Consider the following 24,245-nt stretch of genomic DNA (forward strand, 5'->3'; position numbering starts at 1 on the left):
AGTGAGCCTGCTGACTGTATTCTCCTTGGTATTTCAGATCTGTGAGCTAAAGATTGGGATGCAGAGAAAAAGTTACTGGGGTCTACCCCTGCAACAGCAGAAGTAAAGTTGAGGTGTCCAAATATGCCAGACCCTTTCTCAGAGACTAATATAAACTACTTACTTAATCAGATGTTCTCATTGTTTTTTCTTAGGCATTTCATAGTATTCTCCCCATATTCCATGTCATTTTCTGATGATACCTTTCTGAAAGTCCTGGACCCATGCATCTGGGAATAAGTTGCTAACTGGGATAATTACACGAATGTGTGAATTTGAGCACAAATGCATAAATTACAAATATGCTTATCTATATAAAGTCAAGGGGACCTGATTTTTCCATCTGCTAGTGACCATAGGCAAGGTCCTTAATGCCTGTAGCCCTCAGGTTCCTCATCTGATAGATCTCTAGATAAATTCTAAAAACATTTCCACCTCTAAAACTTTGGTGTTGGGGCGCCTGGGTGGCTCAGTCGATTGAGCGGCCGACTTCGGCTCAGGTCACGATCTCGCGGTCCGTGAGTTCGAGCCCCGCGTTGGGCTCTGTGCTGACAGCTCGGAGCCTGGAGCCTGTTTCCAATTCTGTGTCTCCCTCTCTCTGACCCTCCCCCGTTCATGCTCTGTCTCTCTCTGTCTCAAAAATAAATAAACTTTAAAAAATTTAAAAAAATATCTATTAAAAAAAAGAAAAAAAAACTTTGGTGTTTACCTTCTTTGCTCTTCCTTCCTTATTCTGCAGTCACACCAGGGCAATCATCTCCTTCCCAAAGTGTCCTTCACATTCCTGCCCCTAAAACCCAACCTCATCCAGGAAGCCACCACTGCACTCGTCATGTAAGAAGACCCACCTTGGCAGGTGCAAGTGTGTTTCTCATTCAACACACAAGGAAACTGAGGACAAAGTGAGGCAATGACCTAGAGACAGAACAAAATGCCCTTCCACCTCTGGGGTCCACAACCCTCAGGGCCACCATTATGGCTTGCGCAAGTTATTGTTTCTGTGAGCATCAGTGCCTCCCTTCCATCACAAGACCTCTGACGGCCAGAATCTTAATCCCACCCTCCCTGCCCTGCACCAGCCCTCCCACACAATCCCTGTGCCGGATGGGATCTCAGTGTTTTAGTCAGGGCTCTTCAGAGAAACACAACTAATAGGAGATGGATGGATGGATGGATGGATAGACAGATATACATATTCATCATAAGGAATTGGCTCACATGGTTAGGAAGGCTGAGAAATCTCAAGCTCTGTAGTTGGCAAGACCAAGGCGAGCATGGTTCCAGTGGGCATTTGAAGGTCTGAGAACCAGGATAGCTGACATGCCAATTCTGATCTGAGGGACAAGACCAATGTCCCAGCTCAAATAGTCAAGCCAGCAAAGTTTCTTCTAACTCAGCATTTCTGTTCCATTTGTGTACTCAATTGATTGGATGAGGCCCATCCACACAGGGGAGGACCATCTGCTTTACTCAGTCTACAGATTCAAATGTTAATCTCATCTAGAAACACCCTCACTGACACACCTGGAATAATGTTTGAGCAAATGTCTGGCACCCCATAGCCCAGTCAAGTTGACACATAAAATTAACCATCACACTCAGTAAATGTCTATTTGGTGCAACAAAGAAAAACTCCATCTTGATTCCTGCCAAAAACCCATTGTCCCTTTTGAAGGTTCCCTTTATTCTTGTCTCTGAACTGTGTCGTGCTGGAGCAAGTTCAGCTGCCTTACAACAGCCAACTGTTACAGTTTAAAAAATTTTGTGGGCTGCTTGTTACATATAGCCAGATTTCGAATTAAATTATCTGAACTTACAATTAAATAAGTTAAATTAAGAACAAAGGTAAGAGGGGTGCCTGGGTGGCTCAGTCGGTTAAGCATCCGACTTCGGCTCAGGTCATGATCTCGCGGTTCACAAGTTCGAGCCCCGTGTCACGCTCTGTACTGACAGTTCAGAACCTGGAGCCTGCTTCAGATTCTGTGTCTCCCTCCCTCACTGCCTCTCCCCCACTCACACTCTGTCTCTCTCTCTGTCAAAAATAAGCATTAATTTAAAAAAAAAGAACAAGGTAAGAAATGCTTCAGACTTGTAACCTCCTAATTATTTTACTATTACCTAAACTCTAGAGCTTACTTACGTCTCCTGAATCTGTATGGTGGAAATACTATACAATGATGTGCTGGTGCACATCTCTGTGACTCTGTAATCAGTGGCATCATGTTGGTAACTTGAAATCACCATTGTGGGAATATTTACACCCAAGGAATCACCAAACACCACATATGAGAGCTTCATTCATTGTTCTATTTTTATACTTTTAAAATTAGATATAGCTGACATGTAACATTAGTTTCGAATGTACAACATAATCGTCAAACATCTGAATATATTTTGAAGCGATTTACTGGTTTGTTGATTGTGTAAAGCTACCCTGTTCATCACAATTGTCACTAGCCCCATGTGGCGTCTGAGCACTTGAAATGTGGCTAGCCCAGATATGGATGTATTGTAAATGTTAAGCCACACTGGATTAGAAAGACTTAGCATGGAAAAAATGTAAAATATGTCATTTACAATTCTTATATTGAATATATGTTGAAATGATAATATTTTTATATATTGGGTTAAGTATATTATTAGAATGGATTTTGGCTGTTTTTTTTTTTAATGTGGCTACTAGAAAATTTTAAATTATATGTATGGCTTGCATCACACTTCTGTGGACAGCCCTGGTCTAGATTTAAGTATTGGAAAAAATGTTGTGGGGATTAAACTTAAAAGTGTATCATCTCTGTAGCCATTACATTGTGAACGGCAAAAAAACCCAAACCAAAACAAAAAAAACCCTGACAGCATAACCTTCTGGTATTCAAAAACTATTATTTGATTCTCTGAAATAAACACTCATATCTTTGAGGAAAGAGTGAGGCTCCAGCATTCATCTTCATTGCTGTGTTTTCATCCCAACCAATAAACTGAAAATAGGCACGAGAGTTCGTGTGGGGGCTACACTTGCTCGTCAGTTGCAACCACAGGCTAGCTGTGGACGTGGAGCTTTGCAAAAACCAATTGAAAGCATTTTGCAAGAGTCAGTGGCTTTCTAGAGTTTACCATAAAGAATATTTTATTATTATTGTAAATATTATCAGTGAAACTTGTGATAAGCCTACGTACAGCAGCATCTGGCTGGCTCAGTGGGTGGAACACGTGACTCTTGATGTTGGGATTGTAAGTTCGGGCCCCACATTGGGTATAGAGATTACTGAATGCAATAAAATCTTAAAAAACAAAACAAAACAAAAAACCTAAGTACATACATATGTACATATATGCGTGTATATATGTGTGTGTGTATATATTTATGTGCACATATTTTTTTTTCAAAGAGCTAATAAAGTTTTTATCAGCACACGGCTGTCTCCAACCTTTCTGCTTCCCCCAGCCCACTTCCCGGGCCCTGCCTTCTGCATTACTGCCAGACTTTCTACCCGCCCCCCCCCCCCCCCATCCTTCATTTCTGAATTTGCAGGCTTCAGAGATGTGGACTAGAAGTCCCGCCCGACTTTGTTCCTCTCAAGATACCTTTTTTCAGTGTGTTCTCCTCTTACCCATCGTGGCTGGCATCTCAGTTTCTGAACACCAGCCCTGAATGGTCAGTCACAGTGCCACCAAAATCCTGTTCCTGGGCTGGACATTTGGTGGGAGCCCTGCCTGCACTCTTGCCCTGAGACTCTAGAGGCAGGAAATCATCTTGGGCAGTGACTCCCAACACCACTACAGGGATGTAAGATGGCAACAGCCGTTCCCAGTCCCATGGAAGATGGGTCTGAAGTGAGGCAGAGGGGTGGCTGAGCCACAGAGAGGGGCATCGTGCAGGTGGATGGTGTTCAGAGTGCTGGGGACACAGCTCTGTACATTTCTTGTACCCTCGTATCAAAAACAGTGAGTTCAGCTTAGGGCAATTCTGTCCTAGATGCTGCACAAGAAAACATTGCCCCTCCCAGGCTCTGCCTGCCAAGGAACCCAGAAGGACACATTGGCCAAGACTACTAAGAGGTGATGGGCACCTGAGGGTAAGACTAGCAATCCTGTTTAGGGTAAACCACAAACAGCAACTATACATGTCAGGGGTGAGGCATGGCTTCAGGAGATTCCAGGGGGGGTGGGTGTTGGTTGAAGGACAGTGCAGGGGCCAAAGCTCCATTATGGTGGGGAGACACTGAGTGCGTAGCCATGGGCTCTGAATATCGGGGTTTGCTCCCTGAAGGAAGCAGAGTTCAGAAACATGGGCTCAAACACAAGAGTCTGGGGTACAAGGTAAAGACAGGGAGACAGGCACTCTTGCTGCTGGGAAATCAAAATGGGATCGGAGTCCCCAGGGAAACCCTAAACGTTACTGGTGGTTTCCTAGGTAGTGATCATTGTCTCAATAACAGTAATGAGAATAATTAATAATAATAATAGCGGCTAACATTTATTGTGGGGCCGGCATTTTACGTCTCAACTGCAACGGTGTCAGGGGATAATTATTCTTCTTCCCTTTGTGTAGAAGAGGAAACAGACGAGCGAGGACAATGAACTAGCTGTGGAGCGCAGCGTTTCTGAACGGCGCCCGGGACCAGAGCCCTGGCCCTGCACCCCCACACGGCCATGGCATTGCCTCTGCAGTGCTGTCACCTGCACCGCTCTGAACGCCCATGCTGCGTTTCTACAGGCTTCCCCTTCATGGTTCCTTTTGATGATTTTCTAAATGTCGTGCAGTTGACAGAGCGGTTTTATTCTTGTTTAGACGACGACACTGAGACACAAAGAGGCTGCTTGAAGCACTTTTCACTAGTCCGGAGCTAATGGAGAAAAAGAAGGGCAATGCAGCAGGTTTTCATGTGGCTAACTTTATTTAGTCTAAAGGATTGAACTTCCGAGAGGTGTCCTTCCTACTGTGAAATTGTCCTTTTCCTTTATGAAATGATGAAGGGAGTGGATGCTATGTGTTGTTTTCCTTTATATCCCATCTTTGCAAAATGAAAGGCTGGCAGCCCTCGCCTCTGATTTGCAATCCTAATTGATGGTGGGCTGTCAGGGTCCCACTCTGCTGTCCTGGAGCCCCAGGGCTTGCTGGGTGCTCTCTCACGGCACACCTCTTCCAGGCCGGGGCATTTACTCAGGTGCACTTTTGCCGCTAATTATGAAGGATACCCACAGAGCAGTGCCCAACCTGCCTTCCACCAGTTGGGAAGATGTCCTCCATTACCCCTGCCTGCGGAGGAAGGGGTCTCAGAGAGGACAATGGGCCTGGCTGATCTGTCAGCTGAGGATGTGCAGAGGGAACATCCTGGGTGTTCTGGCTTCAGAGAGTGCAGTGTCCCCATCAACGCTCTTTCAAATCTGCCTCAGCCTGCCTGGGGCCCCTTCTCCCACACCCCACTAATGTTCCACTTGTTTGCTTGGAGGGAAGTGGGGGGGAATCAAGAGAGATCTTCCCACCCTTGGCCCATCTGTCCTAAAAGCCACGATTCATCCACCTTTTCTTTCTTTTGAGGATTTTCCATGGCAGCCTGGAGGCTCCTCTCTCCTGATTTGGCTAGATTCCAAGACAATCAAGAGCTATTTGAGGGGTGCCTGGGTGGCTCAGTCGGTTGAGTGTCCGACTTCTACTCAGATCATGATCTTAGTTCGTGGGTTCAAGCCCCACGTCAGGCTCTGTGCTAACGGCTCGGAGCCTGGAGTCTGTTTCAGATTCTGTGTCTCCCTCTCTCTCTGCCCCTCCCCCACTGGTACTCTGTCTCTCTGTCTCTGTCTCTGTCTCTGTCTCTCAAAAATAAATAAACGTTAAAAAAAAATTTTAAAGAGCTATTTGAACAACAAAAAAATCAGGACCACGTGAGGGGAGCAAGTTCCTAGAGGGTAAATGTTCTCTATCTCTTGTAAATGGAAATTATCTTTGGGTTACCTGTGCTTCTGAATTACCTGTGTCATGGTTCATTCTTCATTTTTGTTTTTTTTTAATTTTTTAAAATATGTATTTATTGTTGGGAGAGAAAGAGACACAGCATGAGCAGGGGTGGGGCAGAGAGAGAGGGAGACAGAATCCAAAGCAGGCTCTAGGCTCTGAGCTGTCAGCAAAGAGCCCGATGTGGGGCTCGAACCCACGAACTGTGAGACCATGACCTGAGCCAAAGTCGGATGCTTACCCGACTGAGCCCCCAGGCGTCCCTCATTCTTCATTTTTGGATGGCTTTTTCTCCCTCCTCCACTAGCATTGGTGAGAGATAGTGACTGTATTCCAGTCTAGAATGGGGGACCAAGAAATAGCTGAGGCAGAGGGAGAGACTGGAAAAATATTTTTCTTCCCTCAAGCTGTACTGTGATAAGCCTAGAGCCGACTGAGGGAACATTAGAGAATCGGGCCAGCGAGGTTGGGTGATGGGACCTGAGAATCTCCACCCCTGAGAAGGCCAGCCACTGAGGGAGCTAGACAAGAAACCATCTTTGCTGCGCACATGACAGGGAGCCGAGGTCCTGTGTCCTCGAGGGGGCGGTGGTCAGACTCGAAGCAGAACTTTTCTAAGGCCAGGTTGTGAGACACGAAGACTCAGGAGTCTCCTCAGAAGGTGCTTGAGAAGAGCAGAGATGCCTTTACCTGGAGTGGTTGCAGAAGTGGTGGCTGTCTTCAGCTAGCTGGACTGGCCATCATGCCATTGTCTGGAGAAAGGACAGTGCCCGGAAGAGCCCACTTACCTGACAGGGGCCACCTCCTTTGTGCTCCTCCAGATTCTTCCTGCTGGTCTAGGATTTCATTTTGATACTTCTGCTCCCACAGCCCAGCCAGCTTCTCAGGATAAAGTGCCCACCCCAGTCTGCCTCAACTCCATTCCCTTCAAAAGTAGCCTTCCCCGCATGCTGGGTCCACACTAGCCCACCTTCACCACCTGCTTGAGGCTCCCCCCTTGCCCCCTCCTGCTCCTTCTCCAGGGCCAATGCTACCAGCTTCCTTGGTCACCTCTGGCATTGGAGACCAGGGCTTCAAGGGGAGCTGGATCTATGTGCTGCTCTGACAGCCCCCCCAAACATTGAGGGGATCAGCCTCTATGACTGGCAGGTGACAACGTGGCCACAGCCTCACTGGGGAAATCTGAGATAGGTTATGTGGTAGTTCATAGGCATAAAAGGAACCTAGCCCGGTGCCTAGGACGTGGAGGTATCAGTCTTCAGATGATGGAACGTGATGGAAGTTCCAGCAAACAATGGGCAGGGAACCCACAGGACATCAGGGAAGGGTGGGAATGCACAGCAGCTGGGTGGGCAGAGGCAGATGGTTCCCACACCGGGAGGCAGGGCGGTGATGTGGAAACAGTGTGGGCTTTGGAGAGACAGACCTCATGGAATCCTGGCCCCGTGTGCTGGCTCTGTGACCCTGGCTGCAGCAGGTCTCTGTCTTAGGAAAAACAACACCCACCTCAGAAAAGTGACTCAGGGGTGGTTCCGCCAGCCGCCGGCCCCGCGCGATGCGTCTCTTAGGCTGGTGGCAGCTCCTGCTTTGGGTGCTGGGGCCTCCTGCCTGCGGCCTGGAGGGTGAGTGCGTGCTGGGGCCGTGGCCGGGGGCGGCAGGCGGCTGCGGGTGAAGTGACCGGGCGCGGTGGAGGTCTGTCGGAGTGACGCTCTTAAACCTGCGCGGGGGCCCGCGGCGCGCCCCTCGGCCCTTCCTGGGGCGGCCGGCGCGCCCACTCCCGCATCGTCGTGACCTTTTACGCCGGTGGTCTGTTCTCCGGGTCAGGGGTGGCGAGGACCCCGTTCCGGCTCCCGCAGCAGCAGGCGTCAGTCAGCCAGGAGTGACCATGTATTAGCGTTTACTGAGCCTTAGCTTTTATTATGAATGATAAAAATCATAACGAATAGCCGCCATTTATGGTGCCCTTCCTAGGAGGCGGAACAGTGCCTTGTCTCAGGTAGTCCTCTCAGCTACCCTAGGAGATAGGCTGCAAGAGTATCTCCATGTTACAGGTGGAGACGCCTGAGTTGGAGGTTCGGGTAATGGCAGAGGTTGTCTATTTACCTGCAGAGCCCACGCTTTCCTTTGCATCCTGATGGATCGCTTTTTTGTTTGTTTTTTAATTAAAAACTTTTTTTAATGTTTGTTTATTTTGAGGGGGGGGGGCAAGCAGAGGAGAGGGAGAGAGAATCCCAAGCAGGCTTTGTGCTGTCATTGAGGAGCCCTACCTGGGGCTAGATCTCACAAACCGCAAAATCATGACCTGAGCTGAGGTCCAGAGTGGTGTGCTTAACCCTTCGAGCCATCCAGGTGTCTCTGGATCACTCTTCTAAGAAGGCGGCTCTTGCTCAAGTGGCTGTATGAAGGACAGATGAGAAAAATACAGGAGACTCCCAGGGTAACCCACTGCTTGCGGTGGCATGCTCTCAGGGCATTCTCAGGTTGGGAGGCAGCCACCTCGGAGGCATGGCTGGGGCTAGGAGTGGGGTCTTAACCCTCAGGGCTGCCTCACACCACTCCTCAGTTCTATCAAAGTCCAGACCCTTTGACCTTGCCTGTAATTCACTACAGGAGTAGGCAGGTCTTTCCTTTCCCCTGGGGTGGGGATGTCCTGGAAGGAGGCAGGGTAGCTGGGTATCAGGGAGAAGAGTGAATAGTAACACAAATGTTATTAATGAAAGCCCTGGTTATGTGCCAGGTGCTGTGCTTAGTGCTTCATGAGTATCATCTTACTGAATTTTCAAATGCTTATGAAGCAATTGTTGCTATGGTCCCCATTTTACAGATCAGGAAACTGAGACTCGGCATCAGTAAGTCTTTTGCCAAGGTCTCCAACATCCGGAAGTTGAAGAACTATGTTTCAAGCCCATGTCTGCCTACCTCATGATCACATCTCTGTACTACACCTCCCTGTCCCTGCACTTAACCACCAGCTTCAGAGAGGGGACAGCATGTGTTGGATAACTTTTATTTGTTTCTCAGATCATTCTCTAGTCTTCTCTACCCTGTGCTGTGCCTGAGTGGCTGTCCTGTATGGCATAATAACTGGCTCTCTTGCCTCCTGCCCCCCTGTGAGTTGGAATGAGGGGAGAGTGTGGTCAGGATATTGATTCTCTCAGCTCCCTCCCCCAGGGATTATCACGGCTTGGCTTTGTCCGTCCATGGTAAGTCATAGCTTCTAGAAGGCTAAGCTCACTGTTTCAAGGTTCTGTGACTGTTTCTGTTTCTGAACTCTTAGAGTCTGTGGGTGGTAACTTGCTCCTCTCTGCTTTACTGGCCTTGGAGTTCCTTACCATTGCTCTTCATTTCTTCACAGCCAGCCCATACATTGGTGGTGCCTTTACTGATATCAGATTGCCCAAGTTGAGTGTGCTCTCTGCACAGGGGACTTAGTGTTAAAGTCAGTGGGAGCCCACTTGGCAGTCTGGGTCATGTGCATGCAGACCTGAAGAAACACTAGCCTTAAGGTGGGCCATTGGTCATCATGGCCAGGCCATGAATGGGGTGAGGACAGAGGGACTTTCACCAGCTGTGTCCTTTTTAGGGGGCTGAAAATCCAAGGCTTTTTTGTCTTAGGGGACACCACTGGCAGATTAGCACCTAGAGGTAGCAGTGCTATCCAGGTGTCAAAGCACAGGAATGAACTCCTGGCTTCAGCACCCCATGCCTGTCTTCACTAAGCAGTCAACTAGCAGATTTTTCCTGAGCACCCATCCTATGTCATATACTCTGCTGGGCATTTGAGGTACAGTGGTGAGCCAGATGGAGAAACAGGACTGCCCTCTTGTATGATGGGGAAGGCAGGCATTAAATGACTACAAAGAAGTAAATTTCAAGAGTGGAAAATGCTAAATCCTTCAGGGAGAATCCCATGGCATTATTGGGTGGATTGGATGCAATGGTAGACACCTCTGGTCTGGGTCTGGGAGGATGAAGTTCACCTTAAAGTGGTGAAGTAAGTGGTAAGATCTGAAAGATGAGGGTTGCTTGGGTGGCTCAGTCAGTTAAGTGTCCTTTTGATTTCAGCTCAGGTCGTAATCTTGCAGTTTTGTGGGTTCAAGGCCTACCTCAGGCTCTGGGAGCCTGCTTGGGATTCCCCTTCTCTCTCTGCCCCTCCCTCACTTGTGCTCTCTCTGTCTCTCTCAAAATAAACAATAAATTTAAAAACAGAAAGAAAACCCTCAAAGATGAGTCAGATTAGCCAGAAGGAGAGAGAGTAGAGGGCTTTCCTGGCAGGGAAACAGCCCTTGGGACAAGTAGGTGGAGGAGATCATGAGTGTGCAGGGAACAGAAATGTCTGGTGATGCCTGTTGAGAGTGTGGACAGTGGCCACTTCACGTGGTGCCTGGGTATCACTGCTATGGACTGTAGACTCATTCACAGGCAAGGGGAAGCCACTGAAAGGGTTTTAGTGACATGATCAGACTTGCCTTTAGCTTTCAGTTCCTCTTGTGTTGCTGTGAGGAGCAGGGTCTGGAGAGGGAAGAGAGGGTCAACCATGGAGCCCAATTGGGTATTACAGCAATTGTCCAGGTAACAAATGGCGGTGGCCTGGACTGAAGGGCATGAGTGGGGATGGGAGAACTCTAGAATGTAGTTAGCAGAGGAATTCATAGAACTTAGTTATAGTGCCTTTCCATCTCTTTGAATTGTAAACCTCAGTCATCATCATCACTACAGGCCTTGAACCCACAAAACTGCGGGTGATGATCATCATTTATGGAGTGCTTACCACATGCATGGGACTACATACATCTTTTCTCATTTAATCTGCACAGGAGCCCTGTGAATTTCTGTATTGTGGTATTTTCTCCATTTTTAGATGAGCGCAGTATTTCCTATTGAAAGAATGGGTTGCTGGCCCTCGAACCCCTGGCTGTTTTTGGTTCTTTCCCATGTGGCTCCCTGCCTCAGAAACCATTGTGAAAAACCTGTGGCTGGTTCAGAGTCTTCTGAACAAAATTGGAAGGGTGTGAAGGATCTGACCTAGGTTATGGCTTCCTGGCAGCACTGGCGTGGTGCCCCTACCCTTATTCTCCAAACATCTTCCTTTCTGCCAGTAAGGTAGTAATTTTCACCTTTGCATCGCTCAAACTGTAATTGCCTTGTTGAGGTTAAGAAGCAGTCTCTTTTAATTCTCTTTCCCTCTCTCTCTGTACCGCCCCCCCCCATAAATAAATAAACTTAAAAGAAAAAAAAAAAAAAAAAAAAAAAAAAAAAAAAAAAAAGAAAAGTGACTCAGGAGGCGTGCCCAGCTCAGGAGATTCTGGTCCACAGTAGGTGCCCCGTAAACATTGGTTTCTAATCCCTCTTCTCAGACCCCTGCTTGGTACTCTGGACCCAAAGCATAGGAAAGGGCTGGGGGACTGAGGCTTCACAGAAGGAGAGAAGGAACAGAGTAGTGATCAAGCCAAGAGGGCTCAGCCCCTTGGTGGGCACTCCAGGTTCTATGTGGGACCCCTTTTGTTCTCCTCGCCTTCCAAAGATGGCCTGAGGGTGCCAACCTCCACATCTATGGCCAACTTGACCCACGACAGTCCCTTGCAGTCCCCCAGCTGGGCTGCTGCTATATCTGGCTTGGCTTGCTGCAGGGTCCCCTCCAGTGGGATGTCCCAAGGGCCTGCTCCCATCAGTGGCCATGCTGGCAGCCGGAAGTCAGAGTCCCATGGAGAGGGAGGTGGTTAGTCCACCAGCCTGTGCTCAGTGCAAGTGGTATGCTAGGCACAAGAGTGCAGAGGTGAGGACCACTCAGGCTTTGGGGAAGGTGATGGAAAGAACGAGTAAGGTGGGTTGGGGACTTTATTCATTTGCACCGGCTTTTCCTCCACCTGTATCCTTCCTGGGTGGCTGCTCCTGTCTGTAGGACTAGAAGCTTCCTGAGTGCAGGAACTGTAACTTTGCTTTCTTTTTTCTGCATCCACTCCACAGAGCATCACATAGCTGTGAGGAGAGGGAGGCAGAACAGTGGCATAGATCCAGAGGCAAGATGTGAGCCTTATTGCAACACTCTTACACACCTGTAACTGGCTCCCTTTCCTGCCCCTCACCCTCTGTTGGTGCCCCATAACCCCTGCCACCCTGTCCCTCGGCACATGGCCATGTCTTACCTGACACAAGTCTGGGCTATTAGGTGTAAATTTCCTCATTGCCCCACCCCCATGTCCCTTTCAGAGCTCATGCTGCCATCTTAATGTGTTGACCCCATCTCTACTCCCTCATTCTCAGACCTTGTTACATTTACTAGAGTTTGGACCTCTTTCTCCACTGATTACATTCTCAGCTCTGGACATTCATTAGAATCCCTTCCGCAACTTTTGAGAGATGCCGCGAATGTCTGGGCCCCACTCCAGTAGACCACCATAACTGGTTTGGGATAGTGGCTGAGACATCAGTATTTTAAGTTCCCAGGTTATTTAAAAAAATTTTTTGGGGGCGCCTGGGTGGCTCAGTCGGTTGAGCGTCTGACTTCGGCTCAGGTCATGATCTCACGGTCCGTGGGTTCAAGCCCCGCGTCGGGCTCTGGGCTGACCACTCAGAGCCTGGAGCCTGTTTCAGATTCTGTGTCTCCCCCTCTCTCTCTACCCCTCCCCCACTTGCACTCTGTCTCTCTCTGTCTCAAAAATAAATAAACATTTAAAAAAAATTTTTTTAAATGTTTATTTATTTTTGAGAGAGAGAGTGCGAGTGGGGGAGGGGCAGAGGGAGTGGGAAACACAGAATTCGAAGTGAGCTCCAGGCTCTGAGTTGTCAGCAGAGAGCCCGACACAAGCCTCGAACTCATGAATGGTGAGATCATGAGCTGAGCGGAAGTCAGTCGCTTAACCAGCCGAGCCACCCAGGCGCCCCTCCCAGGTTATTTTTGAGCGTTTGTGAAGAACCACTGCTTTTGGCAACCGTGATCAAATGACCACCTAGACTCATGTGACTTCATGGCCACCCTGCCTGTAAGTCATTAGCATTATTCCATTTCCTCAGAGCCCTGCTTGTATCCCAAGTCATCCAGCAACTCCTACCTGGTCTGTCGCCCACAGCCAGCTGAGATCCCTCACTCCAGCACCTGCCAAGCTCCGTAACTTGAGTCTCTACTAACTTGGGCCTCGGTAGGTGCTCCTGACTATCTCCTGCAGGAAGCTCCTCTCAGCCTACAGCACCTTGATCTGCTGCTTTAGAAAATGAACTCAAAACCTAGGATAACCCTGCCCACCTGGGAGACCCCCATGAGCCATAGGGCACAAAGGGATATGGGAGAGTTCTTCACTTCCTTTCCAAATCTGGATGAGAAACCAGCAGGATCTAGAGAAGCAGCCTCCATCCCCCCCGCCGCCCCGGCCCCATTTGAGAATCTAGAATTCTTCTAAGCCTCTCAGCTGGAAAGGTCTTTCTGCTATCCCAGAACTCAGTTCTCACTGCTGCAAAGGTAGCAGAGGCAGCAGGTGTATGTGGATCCTTTGCTGAAGGACAGTTCTGAAAGACAGTATCTCTACCCAGTTCTGAAAACACACACACACACACACACACACACACACACACACACACAGGCTTCACCATGTTGACCAGTGAAGCAAACTTGCTGCTGAGTCTTGATCTGTTCATCCTCCTCCACCCACATGGTGGTGTTGACTTCCAAGTTGAGAGAGGTGAGAGGCTGAAGCTGATGGCCACCTCCTGGGTAACAGGGGTTTGAGACTGGCCCTGGTGGCCTTGGGCTAAGCCCCAACCACTACTCTAAAGTTCTGTCTGCCAACCCAGCCCATTCATCCCTTTCTCCAATCCCTCTACCTCCAATTTTGTAAGCTCTTCAAGCCCCCAAGGACTTCCTGACTGAGGTTTGGCAGCTCATGCTTGTCGCTGGGGGTGGGGGGTCTGTCTGTCTTCCTTACACCTCTCCTCACCCCAGGGTAGACAGCCATCTGGGCGGGAGCCAACTGTACAGTCACTAAAATTTATAGCCTACCCTAACCCCCAACTCACTTCTCCCAAGTCCAGCCTCAGGCTCCAAAAACTTATTCCCCATATGGACATCCTACAGGCCCCAAGTGTGGGGTCCCCATAAGCTCCACCCTTTCTGAGCGACCCCTCTCCCAAAAGGCCAGGCCTCTGAGCAATGAGGAAAGAGTTGAACAGATACAGACACCTGCCTGCCAAACCCCTACCTTCCCTCTAGGAAAGAACCAGTTCTTAGATAGAGGCCAGGGTCCCAGTCGGGAGCAGGACCATGTCTGTCAGTAGACACAGGTAATTCTTTTGTTGAAAGCCACAAACCACACTGCACACACACCCTTCCTCTATTCTTCCTTTCTTCTCTCCCTCTTCTCCTCCCTCCCTCCTCCCAAAGTCAGCCCATGCTTCATTCCCCTGCAGCTCCAACACTGCCCAGCCCCTGGGCCATGTGTGCTCTGAGAGCTCCTTTTCTTGCTCCGCAGAAAAAATTAACATAGAACTGTGGGCTGCACAGGTAATATGCAGTGTGTACTGTGTGTGTGTCTGTGTGTGCCTGTGTGGTGCCTGCTCCAGTGAGTATCCAAGGAACTGAGTATGTGCACACACCTTGACTACTCAGACACCAAGCCATTAGATTGTGCTGTTTATTGACGATGCAATAGGAGGGTTCTAAGAAGAAAGGGGATGCAGAGGGCCTCCTCTTCTCTGCTTCTGGACACAGGAGAGTGAAGAGAGATGCTGAGTTGTACTGGGTCCCGCTCAGAGTGAGCCATGAGATGGAGCCAAGGTGGGATGGGGACTGGCTTCTCTTGGTTGTTGTCCTTCAGTCCTCCTTGTCTTGAACACAGAACCAGCCACTAGCCTAGGCAGGAGCTGGGACAAAGGCCCCAGTGTGAGAGCTGGGGCTCGGTGTGAGCCCCAGGGAGCCAGAGTATTTAGCGACTGAGCTGGAAGCTGTTGTAGAGGACAGAAGTCTGGGAGCCTGGAGCCGAGCTGATGGCATAGGTGGGGGACCTCAGCCAAGGAAAGTAGTGCCAGGCATATGCCAGGAGGAATTTCCCCAGGTTTAGTCATCCACACCTGTCCAGGCTCAGGAAGACACAGGCTGGGAGAAGTGGGTGGCCAAGGCCAGCACTGGAGGTACGAGAGCAGGGCTGGGTAGAGAAGGGGCTGCTGGTGGGCTGGGGAAGAGCATGTGTGGGAGACAGCTGGGGATGCACGGGTGGCAGGAGGGCATCGGACGGCCCTCTCTACCTGCTGGCTTTCTTGGAGGATGCGCTCTGGCTGGAGCCCTTCCCCAGGGTATCCTTGTAGTCGCTGGTGCTGCCCCGGCTCCTGCCCTCCCCACCGCGGACACTGCACACGCCCGAGATGCAGCTGCTGCTGTTGGCCACGTAGCCGCCGCTGACGGAGCTGGGCCGGAGGCCATAGCCACTGCTGCCGCTGGTGCTGCTGATGATGGCTGCAGAGGGAGAGCAGGGTCAGCTCCCCTCAGGGGGCAGAACCAGAAGAGGTTACCCTTCCCTGGGACAGAGGGGCCTCTTGGGACGATGGGTTAGGTGAGGGCTTTGGTTATAGCCACATGCAGTTTGGATAAGGAGGAAGCAGTCTTGGGCTGGGATCCAGGAGACCTGATTGCTGGCCATGCCTCTGCCATCTGGCTGTTTGGGCTGTTGGGGCTGTAACCCCAACCCAGGGAAAATACCCCAAAGACAGCTTCCCCCATGTCCTTCCCTTGCCTTGTGCAGCTTAGACTGGCTGATTCTTAACTCCCAGAGGCCCATCCCTTTGGTACCAGCACACCCACCTATGTTCTGGATATACCCCTCCCCCTTCTATTAGTCTTTTTGCTCAACTTCCCAGCCTCCAACCTCTGCCTCTGGCTAGCTGTCCCACAGATGGCATCTTTTGGAAGCTCTGGTTTAATTCTTAGTCCTACTGAGAAATCCAGAGATCCAATACTGTCAGCTTGCTTAGCCTCAGAGGTTCCCCCTTCCCTGATCCCCTCAGCCCCCTCTATTTCCCCAGCCCAGGGCTGGCCACAACTTGCAGCTCTGGTGTCCCGGGCCTCACACACACTCATCCTTTGTTTCCCCTTCCCTATAGCAATAGCCGTCCTAGCTGCCATCCCCTGGGAACGGGGAGACAGAGGGATAAGGAGGAAGCAGTCCTGGGCTGGGAGCCAGGAGACCTGATTGCTGGCCATGCCTCTGCCATCTGGCTGTTTGATTTCAAGGTTTTTTGCTCTCTGATCCTTAGGTGCTCATGTATACACACAGTGGGGGTACTAAGGCCCTTTCTGGTCTGCAGATTCTACAGCTTTAGGTCCAAGCATACAAGTACTTACAGATGCTGACAGGGGAGGGAAATTCTCCTGACATCCTGTTAAGGAGAGAAATAAAATAAGACCAAGCAGCCATCCAACCTACAATCTATTGACCTCAAAGCCAGTGTCCCCAACAGCCTGACGTGGGTTTCTGAACCCAGTGGGCACCTGTGGAAATTCCGTGGCTTCTTTGGAACAAGCAGAGCTTGGAAAGTTCTGGGCGCTGCCCCTGAATCTTTGGGATAACCAGGCAACGACCCAAGTCAAACTGCAGTCGGCACAAGGTACACACGTAGGTTGTCATGCACACTTCCCAAGGTCAGGCCCAGGCACTGAGTCTTTCCTGTCTGCTGAGAACAGTGGGGAAATGGGAATGGCTGCCCTGGGACATCTCTGACAAGTTCATCTTATACCTGGACAGATAAGGAAAGTGGAACTAGACGGTCTAACATAGTAATGGGTTTGGGTTCTGGGGTTTTTGGTTTTGGTTTTGGTTTTGGTTTTGGTTTTGGTTTTGGTTGGGGAGCTGGGTGTTATGCTAAGTACACCAGGCTCGAAGGAGCTAATCCCTGAAGCACAGCGCCTGGCATGAAGTGAGCGCTCACGCCAGGGCAGGTGTTATTAATTACTGTTATTATTCCCATCATTGCCACCCCTTCACCACCAAGAACACATCTTATTCTGGAGAGTGTGCTAAGCTTTCTGCTTTCATCCTTCTCAAATCCCCGGGGCTCTCCTGCCAGAGCACCCACACACACACACCTGCATTCCTCGCTCTCCAGCAGCTTGCGGTAGGTGGCGATCTCCATGTCCAGGGCCAGCTTCAGGCTCATGAGCTCCTGGTACTCCCGCAGCATCCGGGCCAGCTCCTCCTTGGCCTGGTGCAGGGCAGACTCCAGCTCGTCCAGCTTGGCCCGGGCGTCCTTCAGGGCACTGTCGCCCCGCTGCTCAGCATCGGCGATGGCCGTCTCCAGGTTGGAAGCCTAAACAGGGAGTTAGAGAAGTTCAAAAACTGGAAGGGGTAATTCGAGTCATCCAAATCCAAATCTCACTAGCGCTTGCTGATTCCCGGGCAGGGATGCCCACCTCCGCCCTTCACACCTCCCATTCCTCTTCTAGGCCGGGGCCCTTCCTGGAGCTGGCTATCTCCACTCGTGTTTAGGCATTGGTAGTGATGAAAAATAGCACGTCCTGCCCTCCTGCGATCGTGGCCAATTCAGTACCACGTCAGTTCATCACAAAGACATTTACTTGGCCACCCATGTGCCAAAGATACAAAATGAATAAGAATGTGATTGGCTTTCTGCTCTGGAACTGTTTAAAGTCTGGGAGGAGAGACCATTGGAATATGGTGTTGTAGATACAATGATAGTGGCCACCCAGGGGCATAGGACCACCGACAAGGAGTGCAGGGAAGTAGATTTCCCAGAACCAACTATTATTTCCCAAGTGCTTACCATATGTCTGGTACTGCACTCAGCCCTTTATATGCATTTTATGTACCTAAGCCCATGTAGTCCTGTGCAGAAGGGATAATGAACTTGTCCCACATCACAGAGCCACTAAGTGTTAGAGCCCAGGGGCAGATGGAAAGATCACTAGACTAGGAGCCACAGTTGATTCCGATCACAGCTCTGCCACTTGCCAGCTTGCAACCCTCTTAACTTCTCTGAGCCTCAGTCTCATCTGCAACAATGGGTAATGCTTGCCTCATAGAGTCTTTGGGACGATTCAATCTGATAAAATGATAGGAGCTGCTGCTATTGATATTATACAAATGCATCTTGTCTTCTCACCTTAAAGCCAAGACTGCAGCCTATATTCCTGGGAGTGGTTCCAAGCAAGGCCTTAATAAAGCACTTTAATGGGTGCTGTCTGAGCCCACTTATCAATCATTTAATCCAAAAATGTTTATTAAGCTTCTACTATGTGCCAGGCACTATGCTCCATGCTGGGAAAACAATGGGGAACAAAGCAGCCAGCTCCCTGCCTTCTTCCATTCTAGCGGAAGACGGGACAGGCTGGTATCAGGCAATTGTCAAAGAGTGACAAGACAAGAGAAGTGCAGGTGCCGGCAGAGCATGTGACTAGGAAAGAGGGAACAGGGGTGTGGGCCTAGTCCATTCTGGAGAATGAGAGTAGGCTTCCTGTGGGAGAGGCTTCGAGGCAGAGGTCCTTGGGGTGAGTAGGAGATGAGATGCCTCAGGGATGTCTGCTCTAAGTACTCAAGACAGTGACCTCACTGTCTCCTTTCTTCTCGTGGGCAGAGATTTGGGAGGCTGATATCCTTGGCCAACTCATCCCCCCTTCAATTTTGCCCTCCTGCCCTGGGCCATCAGTAGCCGGTCCCCTCACCTGCTTCTTCACATTCTCAATCTCTGAGCGGATTCTCTGGATGAGCCGGGTGAGCTCCGAGATTTCATTCTTGGTGTTTTTGAGGTCATCCCCATGCCGGCCAGCTGCCAGCTGCAGCTCCTGGAACTGGGGACCCCAAAGTACAGAGCCATAGGTAAGCATGATGCATGTGTCATGGGAGTACAGGATGTCTAGGATTGGTGATGTCATGGGGGAAGGGCATGTTGGACACTTAACTGGACATGGTCGCTGTTCTGGGAGTGTTCAGGCCCAACCCTCATGCCTGCTGGAGTTGCCCTCCCTGGTCCTGCCTCAACCCAGCTCACCTTGGTCTGGTACAGGGCCTCAGCCTCAGCCTTGCTCTTCAAGGCGATCTCTTCATACTGGGCGCGGACCTCGTCAATGATGCTGTCCAAGTTCAGGTCCCGGTTGTTATCCATGGACAGGATGACGGACATGTCGCTGATGTGGGACTGGATCTGAGCGATCTCCTACATGGGAAACAGGGCTGGTCTCAGAACTTGACTATAGGAGGCCAACACCACCCCTCACCTACCGCCACCAAGCAAAGTTAGCAAATCCAGGAGACGCTAACTTAAAGGCTCTGAACCAAGGCTGTTGCTCCCTGGGCAAAGTGAGCTCCCTTCAGGCCCCAGACAGACTCCCACCACCATGAAGCCAGGACCTGGACTATTTCCTTCCCACCCAGAGGGTGCAGATTAGGAGCTTCTTGGGGCTAAAATGGGAGATGAATGGCCAACCAGGGGGCCTCCCTGAGAGGGGGGAGCCTCCTCCAGCCCCCAGAACAGAGTTTTACCCGCTGGCTGCCCTCAGAGGGGTGGGTGGAGAGACAGACTTACGGCTTCATAGAGGCACTTGAAAAACTTGATCTCCTGATCCATGGAGTCCACCTTGGCCTGGAGCTCCTCCTTATTGGCATAAGCTGCATCCACGTCCTGAAAGATGCCCCCACCATCCCTCGGTCACTACCAAGAAGAAAACACCAACCCCAGCCTGGGTGCCCTGCACATGGAAATAGCTTCCCTCTTCTCTCTGAGAGGCTCATGGGAAAGGACAGGAACGAACAGAAGGGCCAGTCCTGCCCCATCCTGAGAATCTATGCTCTCAGCAGGAATGGGGTTCCCCTCTGAGGAAGGGAGCCCCAGCCAGACAGCTGGAACCCCAGCCATCAGTCATCCTTCTGACGTCTAGGTCAAGCCCCGTGGTCTCTGGGGAGCCCTTGTGTGTCATCCTCTGCTGTTCTTTGTTGTGGACAAACCCTGTCCACGTGAAACACTCAGGAAGGCCATTATTGTCTCTGCCTTTTCATTCCCTCTCTGGGTAGTCCATTGTGGTTTTCCTTGCCCCCCCTCATTATTTTGCAATTGCCTCTCTTTCACTGAGAGCAGAGCACAGTGGTAGGCTCAGCCTTCCCTGGTCCCAGGCCAGCCCCGGACTCAAGGCCTGCCTTCCCCCTCACCTTCTTGAGCAGCACAAACTCGTTCTCTGCAGCTGTCCGCCTGTTGATTTCTTCCTCATACCTGCAGGAAAGCCAGGGCTCAGCTGGTCAATGCGTCTCACTTAGAACCCTCTCACTGAGAACCCTCATCCCTCAAGAAAGACTCTGAACAAGAGGCAGTGTGCCCATTTGAGGGGACAGATGCTAAGGGGCCACAGAGTATTGGGCTGCTGGGGCTGCCAGGCAAGGGAGGCTTCCTGGAGGAGGGGACACGGTAACCAAGTTTGAAAAAAGGAGATTGTTGAAGATCTAGGTACAAAAATGAGGGAGGAACACGTGGAGCAAATGTTCTGTGAGAAATCTCAGAGGGAGCAAGGAGCAAATTTGAAAATTTGAATCAAGCCTTTCAAATGAATGGGGGTGTTTCCTTAGTTACTCCTCTTGGCCATTCGGGGAGGCGGATGGATGTAAGTCCCCTTTACCAGTGAAGAATCAGGAGCTCTGAGTAGCTTACCTAAGGTTTCCCTCACCCAACCAGACATAATCCTTTGACCACCGTCCAGCTACCTGGACATCTGTCCTATGTGTCAGATCAGAGGCTGGAGAATCAAGTTCCAGAGTTTTGTGGGAGTAATTCTGCCTGGTATGACAAGGAACATTGCCCCTCACCTCCAACACCTTTCAGCTGGGGTAGCTGCCACTCCTGCAGAGGGAGCTCAAAGGGAAAGGGGCAGCTGTCCAGCTGCAGCAAGATCCCTTCCCCACTCACTTCTTCTTGTAGTCCTCCACCACGTCCCGCACGCTACGCAGTTCCGAGTCCAGCCGCACCCTGTCCCCAGACAGTGTCTCTAACTGCTTTCGCAGGTTGCTGATGTAGCCCTCAAGGATGGGCTCCAGGTTGTTCTTGCAGTTGTTCAGGTCCAGCTGCTGTAGCAGCTCCCACTTGGTCTCCAGCACCTGGTTCTGCTGTTCCAGGAACCGCACCTGGGACCCAAAGGACAGAAACTGTTGAGCCCCCCGTGGAAACAGTCACACTTGTCTTTCACAAGGCACTGTGCAAAGCGCTCTGCCTGCATTTTCTCCTTTTTTCCTCATGACAGCTGCATGAGGTGGGAAAATCATGAACCCCACTTAATGGAGAGGAAACTGAGCCATAGAGAATTTAGCCTCTTTCCAAGGTCCAATGGTTTGATAAGTGAGGGAGCCCAGACATGTGTCCCTGTAACTCATGCACCCAGTCGCTCAGAACCCACTATGACCAAACTGACTCAGGGCAGGTGTGTGCCTAAAAAATACTAGGACAGAGTCAGGCTAGGTCCATCTTTGGAAAGCTTGACCTTGCTGAAGATGGGAGTCTGTCCTTCATTTTATAACATGCCAAGTTCAACAAGGCTCAAAGGGCTTCCAGGTAATCTAAATATCTGCATCAGGCTCCAGCTCCTTCATTGCCCATGTCCTCCTCCCTCAGCCCTAGTTCTGCCCCTCAGAACCATCTTCCACAGGGCAAAAATGGCATGTGGGGCATGATGGGCAGTACTCGCCATGCCACTGTGGATTCGCTGGGCCAGGAAACTGACCAGAGGGAGGGGATCTACTTATTGCTCGCTTGTGTGGTTTGGGGCGGTACAATTTTTTAAATGTTACTTAATCCACATGAGCACAGCCAGTGTCTAAGTAAGATTGTGTTCCTTATCGTCATAAACACAGGACCTCAGAAAACCATCAGGGATTCAGTGTTGAGATGAGATCAGCCACCAAACTGCTTGCCCCCAGCAGATTATCCAGTCTTGCTTTGGTTTAACCAATCCTGACTCTTTCATGTAAATTCTTAAGACTAAGCATTAACCACAGAGTAAAGCCTACACCCAGGACACCACAATTCACATCCGGACCACACACTGGCTAATCGGGACCACTGATAAGATGTATTCGTATTTTCTGGCTCCCTGGCGTTAGGGGACTGTGCTCCTCTGGACACTGAAGTTATTTGGAAACTGTCCAGGCCTTTGAGTTGACTTCTCCCTCACTTTAGACAAACCACCTTTGTTCAGAGGTGACCATCTTCATGAAGAAGGTGACTCTTCTTTCCATGTCTCCAGACTTTGCCCCTTAATGGGGTTTGACCAGCCCAGCCAAAGGTCAGTCCACTCCCATGTGACCCCCAAACCCTAAACCTCAGAGCCCTTTGATCTTCCACATGTGAAATGGTTTGGAGGAATAAAGAGCCACAGAGACAGTGCTGGCCCCTGAGGTGAGCAAGGGATCCTCTGAGCAGGCGTCTAGAGCTGGGGGACGGGAGTAGGCTCCGATGGCCACTGACCATTTCAACCATAGGCTTTGTTCTGGGCTGACCCGTCCTTGGTGCCTAACTGCCACATAGCCAGTGTAGCCCCCCATCCCCAGTACAGTCTCACTTTCCTTCCTTCCCATCCCCACCCCAGATGCCAAACCCTGGCATGGCATTTATCTCCATGCTTTTGCTGACTCATAGAATGGGAGTAATAATTGCTCATCTACCAAAAGTCAGGGGCTTATCTGGACTGCATGATGCCTTGAGGCCTATTCCAGACCTGTGGTTCCTCCTCCTCTCAACACCCCTCCCTGATCTCTCTGAAGATAAAAATGATAGTAACAATAACCACCATTTGGGAGTACGTGTGCGGCACTGTGCCAAGATCTTCACAAGCATTTTCTTTTATAAACCTGGCGACAAACCCCGAGAAGTAGGCTATTATCTGCATTGCAAAGATGACATAGAGGCAGAGATAAATAACTCTCTACATGGCTGGCTCTGTGGCTGGCTTAGCCAAGACATAGCTGGAAAGTGATGGGGCTGGAGTGGAAGCCAGGTCTGACCTCAGAGCAGTGTGGAGACATCTTTCCCACTGCACTCTTCTGCCTCTGGTTCTCCTTAGCCAACTAAAAAAAAAATTACCATGGCCGAGCCACCCGGGAATGACCACACTCTGATGCTTCTGATCCATCAGTCAAATGACTAGTGGAGGAGATCTGCTCGCAATGGATGGGAAAAAGACAAGCTTTCCTGGTTGCTCTGGGGCAGATTCCCTCTCACTGGCTTTCCCCACACACAGCCTGCATGGACCCCAGGCTTAGCAATGGCACCAAGCCGACCCTTGAGTAAGAAGCAGGGATCTTCCCTTTGGAGCTCTTGCCAGTACCCCCCATGAGCCTCTGCCAGCAGAGACAGACCTACCTCTGTCTTCTCTTAGGAAAGATTATGCAAGACACCTTAAACAAGTCACCCTGATGAAAGAAAACACCTGTTTTGTGCCTCCTCATAGCTAACCTGAGGAGAATCAGTCTGGAGACATGGAAAGAAGAGTCACCTTCTTCATGAAGACGGTCACCTCTGAACAAAGGTGGTTTGTCTAAAGTGAGGGAGAAGTCAACTCAAAGGCCTGGACAGTTTCCAAATAACTTCAGTGTCCAGAGGAGCACAGTCCCCTAACCCCAAGGAGCCAGAAAATGCGGGTATATCTTATCAGTGGTCCCAATTAGCCAGTGTGTGGTCCGGATGTGAATTGTGGTGTCCTGGGTGTAGGCTTTACTCTGTGGTTAATGCTTAGTCTTAAGAAATTACATGAAAGAGTCAGGATTGGTTAAAACAGACAATCCCTTCTCTGTAACAAAAGCTCATGTTCTAAGAAGAGAAGAGAAGTTAGACCCACCTTGTCGATGAAGGAGGCGAACTTGTTGTTCAGAGCCTTGATCTGCTCCCGCTCTTGGGCGCGCACTTTCTGGATCTCAGGGTCCAGCTCCACGTTGAGGGGGGCCAGGAGGCTCTCGTTGACAGTGACCTGATGGATGCCTCCAGGTGGGCACACAGTTGGACACACAGGCCCCAGGGCCACACTGCCAAACATGCTGCCAGCAAAGCCACTGGCCCGGCCCCGGCCAAATCCATAACCACTCTTCCCACTGCCGCTGGCCATGTTGAGGGAGATGTTCCGGATGCCCCCCAGGCTGTAGAGGCTCCGGCTTCCGAAGCCCCCGCTGAGCCCTTTGCCCCCTGCCCGGTAGGAGGACGAGCTGCCCCCTGAAAGCACTGCTGAGCAGCCGCTGAAGCCCCCCTTGGCGGCAGCCCCCGACTTGCAGGTGAACTGGCGGTTCAT

At 50.4% G+C, this 24,245-nt stretch overlaps 1 protein-coding gene across 1 annotated transcript; it reads right to left on the reverse strand.

The window, feature by feature from the left end:
* Window positions 1-14,602: 14,602 nt before the first annotated feature.
* On the reverse strand, window positions 14,603-24,245 carry KRT71 (keratin 71). Its single transcript, XM_047866181.1, has 9 exons — window positions 23,802-24,245; window positions 20,882-21,096; window positions 20,134-20,194; window positions 19,514-19,609; window positions 18,980-19,144; window positions 18,654-18,779; window positions 17,061-17,281; window positions 16,320-16,354; window positions 14,603-15,434 (listed from the first exon to the last, which is right to left on the reverse strand). The coding sequence occupies exons 1-9, from the start codon at window positions 24,243-24,245 to the stop codon at window positions 15,223-15,225; spliced, it is 1,575 nt and encodes a 524-aa protein (XP_047722137.1). The 3' UTR covers window positions 14,603-15,222.

This window comes from Prionailurus viverrinus, chromosome B4, assembly GCF_022837055.1.
Source record: "Prionailurus viverrinus isolate Anna chromosome B4, UM_Priviv_1.0, whole genome shotgun sequence".
Taxonomy (NCBI): domain Eukaryota; kingdom Metazoa; phylum Chordata; class Mammalia; order Carnivora; family Felidae; genus Prionailurus; species Prionailurus viverrinus.